We start from the raw sequence: 5,709 nt of genomic DNA on the forward strand, positions 1-5,709 counted from the left end.
ACAGTACAGCTTCTGAAGCTAGCATTTTGGAGGATCCCAGATTCCTCTTGGACGGGGTTGTCTATGTCTGCATGGGAGGACTTTTGATCATTACAGCCTGATAAAGAGGTGTATGTTGGTTTATAGTGCATCGGCCAACTGCATGTATGCTTGCATCCTTAAACTTGTTCATGCAATGTGCAGTCATTGACACAGACATGCATGCAGACATGCTGACAGAATGAGCCTCAGGAAACTGCTGAGTTTTTATGACTATGGTATGGCAACTGAAAATTATATTTTTTTAGCATTTCTGCTTTATTCAATAACAGCAGTGAAGAATTTAGGGAAAATGAGAGAGGGAAAAAGAACGGGGGGGGGAGTCCACTCGGCCATAGAAAAGTTAACCGCAGGGACACACACACACACACACACACACACACACGCACACACACACACATACACACACACACACACACACACACACACACACACACACACACACACACACACACACACACACACACACACACACACACACACACACACACACACACACAATTGGAGGAAGTCTTACTGTCGTTTGGTGCAAATTGTACAGGCTGTACCTTGGTGCATCATCAGGGAAACTCTTTCCCCCGTTTTAGAAAAGAGAATGAAGCTTCATGTTGTTTCTGCTTGGCTTGTACTCCCATACACTCCCAATTTGCTCATCTAACCTCAACAAGGTCTGAGAACGAACAGCTGATGCACCCTCTTTATCATAACTCCACATCGCAGATAAAAGGAGTTCTTTGGAAGAAAAAGAAAGGAGTGCTTTGGAAAGTCTCAGGCTGTTGCAGCAACATTATTGCATAAAAATCTGAAACTGGTCCAAACATTGGTTGCTTGGTTGTATATTAGCCGGATCTGAGTGATCCGTGTCAGCTTTTATGTCTTTTATCACCACAAACTTCTTTATTAGGGTCTTTTCATTTTCACACAACCGTAAACATTGCCCCTCTTTAAAATGTTCCCAAAGTTCCTTGGGTGTGACCAGAACCCATGTGTTTTTTGTTTTTTTTTTTGCTTTGTAAAACTTTGTTAAATAGCTGGGTGTGATGACCGTTGTGGCGAATCAGCCAAAGGGGGCAATATGAGATTCTATTTTTAAGCAACAAGACCAAAGGGTGTTTGGCTTTCATGTGTGTTGTGGATGAGTAGTGGTGTTCAGAATAGACCCAACAGTGTGGAGGGCCCTCCGAGGTCCCCTGTCCTCCGGGGTCAGCCCCACACTGGGATGGAGCCCTCTTTCCTTACCGGTGATTACAGACTGCAGGGAGCCATGACTTTTTTCAATGAAAGATATTCAAAAACATACGGCTGAAGCACTTTTGTGTGGAAAGAATGTAAATTTCTCTGTATTTAAAAGGAAGCGGGAGGAAAAAAAATAACTTGGAAATTTGGACGGATTCCATCTAAGTTCACCCCCTTCCCTCTCCTCTCGTTTTCTTTCCTTTGCTCGCTCTCTCGCTCTCTCTCTCTCTCTCTCTCTCTCTCTCTCTCTCTCTCTCTCTCTCTCTCTCTCTCTCTCTCTCTCTCTCTCTCTCTCTCTCTCTCTCTCTCTCTCTATCTCTCTATCCTGTCTGGCTTTCAGAAATGTGTTTCTCGTTGTCTGTCCCAAAGCCTCCAACTTTCAGCTCGCTAGGTCGGCATATTTTCGGTGCTCCAAAAACCACTCTGAACAAAATGTAATTGTGTCTTTTTCATCTCGGACAATGCATGTTTTTCCAGGGGTCGTATTGAATTTTAATCAACTGCAAAAAAAAAAAGAAAAAAAGAAAAAAAAAGAAAAACAGCAATTTACATACCTCATCAGCCATGTTAGCACACCTTGAGAATGATTGTCATAAATACAATAGAGAGGAAGCTCGCTCGCTCGCTCGCTCTCTCTTCCATGGGATCATTTCCTGTTTCCTAGGACGCCAGGTCCATTTGACTTTAATGGTATCTTAATGAACGTTTAAATTACCCGATGTTGCTGGTCATATGCATTGGGGCTAAGCAAACCAAATACAGTAATAAGGGTATCATAAATGTCGGGAGAAAATATACAATAAGTACCATTTTTTGGCACAATCATAACACACAGTATTATACATCAACCATATGTGAATTGCCCTCATTTCTCCAGCTCATCAAGCATTGGGCCAGAAAACCAAGATACAGTTAAACAGAATCGTATACCTCTAAAAAACACACCCCCCCACCCCTCCTAATTCTAACATGTAGCTTAGGTATTGTGTATGAGTGTGCCCCACACAGAAGTTTCTTTGGCGAGGTAGACAGACTCCCTATTATGTAAGCCCTGTGACACTACAACTCATTACTGATATCGGCTTGAAGTTTTTTCATGCAGGTTGCTGGGTGTACCTCCTCTGTGTTGGCTGGTAGTGACAGGTATAGTATGTCAACCTGCACAGGTTTTTTTATTCTTGATTCCCTTTGACTCATATGCATGGCTGTTAAAATGTATTTTTCTCCTAACTAATGTTCATCTCTGAAGTCGTGATGATATACAGAGCTCAATGTGCACACAGTGCCGTGTCTGCCGCATGGGACAGTTCTGGATGATACTGAAGGCTGGTTATTCCCGACAGTGTCCTGGCGAGGCCTCTGCAGCCCTTTTTCCGGGAGTCAGAGTATGCCAGTCTATTTGACCAATCGCTATTGACGTATACTGCTATAATTTATCAAGAGGTGCAAGAATGACCACTCCCTCCACCGCTACCCCTGCACCACCGCTTCACGGTTTGCTCTCAGTCTATGGGCCTGATCATCATGCGGACAGACTTCATGGAGTAGAAACCTCCGCCGTAGTCGGCCCAGAAGATTCCATCCTGAAACTTGCTCCGATAGACCCCTCCGGCGTACCAGACGCCGTTCAGATTGGCTTGGCCACAGGCATTGTACCACCAGCCTCCTTTGTGGAAGTGGGCACAGTTACCTGTATAAGAGATAAAGGAAGAGGGATGGTCAGCACCCAAGAGACTTGCTCCCGGAGATAGAAGAGCGGTGGACTCTCCAGAGCTACAGGTGTCTCTTCATTGACCTGGAAGAAAAAATTTGCTGACCCCTGCAGAAAAATTGTATATCTATCATATCAAAGTAAAAGTACACTAACTTTGGGGAAATGAAACTGCAATTAGAAGTATAATATTATGTTATTCATTTTAGTATATGGAAATATACTTAAGTTTTCTTAAAGTTAACTAGGAGTATATTGCAAACTGTTGTGTCTGAAACATATAGTTGACTGACCCAAATGCTAAAAGTGTACTAGTAAAGTGTACAAGGGAAGTTTGGGTTTTTTTTGGGGGGGGGGGGATTTTTCCCCATTTTTCTCACCAATTGTATCCAGCCAATTACCCCACTCTTCCGAGCCGTCCCAGTCGCTGCTCCACGCCCTCTTCAGATGCGGGGAGGGCTGCAGACAGTGAGGAGTTTTACCAGGAGGATGTAGCACGTGGGAGGATCACGCTATTCCCCCCAGTTCCCTCTCCCCCCTGAGCAGGCACCCTGACCGACCAGAGGAGGCGCTAGTGCAGCGACCAGGACACATACCCACATCCGGCTTCCCACCCGCAGACACAGCCAATTGCGTCTGTTGGGATGCCCGACCAAGCCGGAGGTAACACGGGGATTCAAACCGGCGATCCCTGTGTTGGCAGGCAACAGAATAGACTGCTACGCTACACGGACGCCATGTACAAGTTAAGTTTAAGTTTAAGTATTCTCAGGTTTACCTTTTGCATGTACAAAAGAAGTAAAATAAAGGTACACCTGATTATTTTAGCTTAAACAAGGCATTCTTAAATTGCATTGAGCTAAATGTCCTTTTTCTGGGGGGGAGGGTCTTGTTTCTAGTGTCTATGTCTCGCCTAATCTGCATCCTTTGCCAATTTCCCATTGTCTCAATAAGAAATAAAAGTATAGCAATGATAGTGAGCGTACTGCGCACACTAATTTTTTTTTAGAAAAAACACATTTTACATGCATTGATGTGAACTGCTATGGTACAGCATATTTTGATGATAGAACAGATTTGACATGGGCATCAATGTGCCATGGTTCAATACATCAGGCGGTTTCACCCTCAGCAAAATGCTACGTTGAAGACAACTTGGAAAGGAAAGCAAGGAAGAGGGGAAACTATTTATGTAGATTTTAACGAATATTTGCACTATGTAATTATGTGGTATGTGTTAGCACCATTTACGTTTTGCATCCTTATAGAAATATGTGAAATGTATAGTTTATAATCGCTATCAGCCTCCTTTTCTGCTTTTCAGGTTAAAATGCTGCTGATGAAATAAGACGTCTGACAGAATCCTTTTTTTGTTGTTGTTGCTTTTTTCCAAAGTTAACAGCATGAACACGACGCCGGAAGTCAGAAATTTCCGATTTGGAATATCCGAGTTCCGAGTTGTCTGGAACGCAGCGATAGAGGACATACTAGTCACTGAAATCACCAGATGCAGTGACCGGTTGGAAGGAAAACCTGCATACTCCATGACACATGGTTTCCCATGTCTGGAGTAGATGATTCACAGCACAGAGCAATAAATAATTGCTCTCTTCAAAAGAAAACCTGCGTGGTGAGTCATGAAACAATGGAGACGGAGTCAATTGAATCAAGAGGGCGAACGCCCTGCTGGTTACAGTTGTGTTGCCAAAGAGAGAGGAACACCAGTTTCACCCTACCTGAGAATGTATCCTTGTCCCGGTCCAGGGTGGTGAACTGTTTGCCGTTGTGGCTGCTGAGGGAATCCCCGGCGTTGCCCTGGTAGATGCCAAGCCTCAGGCGGTAGCCCTCGCTCTCCGGCTCCAGGTGGAAGCTGTTGTACTGGGCGTAGACCTTCTTCTCCATCCAGTCTTCCATCTCCACCAGCAGCTTATAGTCCCCCTGCTTCCCTAGGTTGTAGATGCCGTCCAGACCCAGCCAATATTCTCCATCTATGTTACCGAAGCCACTCTGAGTCACAGGGAAGATTAAAGGTTGGGTTACGGTAAGATTACAGAAAATGTCGTGACTTGTTTGTCTGGTGGACCTCTGCTGAGTTTGGGAACGGGGGATTTGTTTATGAACATGAAACCTCCCCTTGGAAGGGGCCATGGGACTGTAACGGGGGCAAAAGATAATTTTCTTTTCAGAGGATTTTTTGGCTGCGGTAGTTCAGACAAATTACGAAGCTGATTTCAAACAGAGACGCACGCACTGCGGTAAGGGGAACGGGAATCTGTCTTTCAGTTCTCAAGGAAGACATGTTTGAGAATTTAATGCTGGAAAGAAAGCATCAATCTCCAGAATGGGCTCCAATGGTTCATCTTTCATACCTCCACAGCTCTCTTGGATCGTGGCTAATGGTGATACTGGCCTGTGTGCTTATGTTGAATAACTATAGTCAATTTATGTCTGGCCGCGTGCCTCCAGAACACTTCACTTGGTAGACAAGGTTGCGGTTTGTGATTATGGATTAACTGGTAGAGCCAGCAGATGATGAATGATGTGGGGTTTCAGTCAGGGGCCTCTTCCCTAGTGTTACATACGTGTGTGTGTGTGCGCGCTTGTGCTTGTGTTTGTGCTTGCGCTTGCGCTTGTGGTGGCTTTGTGGGAGAGCAGAGAAGCAAATTGATGTTGAATGGAGTAATTTAGCTTCCACTTAAACATGCGCAAGCCTGGCCAGGGTG

At 44.6% G+C, this 5,709-nt stretch overlaps 1 protein-coding gene across 1 annotated transcript in view; it reads right to left on the reverse strand.

Annotated features, from left to right (window-relative positions):
• Positions 1-1,609: 1,609 nt before the first annotated feature.
• angptl1b (angiopoietin-like 1b) overlaps positions 1,610-5,709 on the reverse strand; it is a 12,905-nt gene continuing 8,805 nt past the window's right edge. Inside the window, exons 4-5 of the mRNA XM_056293218.1 lie at positions 4,723-4,993; positions 1,610-2,965 (exon numbers count right to left, since the gene is read on the reverse strand). Of these exons, the coding sequence (XP_056149193.1) occupies positions 2,778-2,965; positions 4,723-4,993 (459 nt within the window). The 3' untranslated portion in view covers positions 1,610-2,777. The remainder of the gene's footprint in view (positions 2,966-4,722; positions 4,994-5,709) is intronic.

Source organism: Lampris incognitus, chromosome 14 (genome assembly GCF_029633865.1).
Source record: "Lampris incognitus isolate fLamInc1 chromosome 14, fLamInc1.hap2, whole genome shotgun sequence".
NCBI lineage: Eukaryota > Metazoa > Chordata > Actinopteri > Lampriformes > Lampridae > Lampris > Lampris incognitus.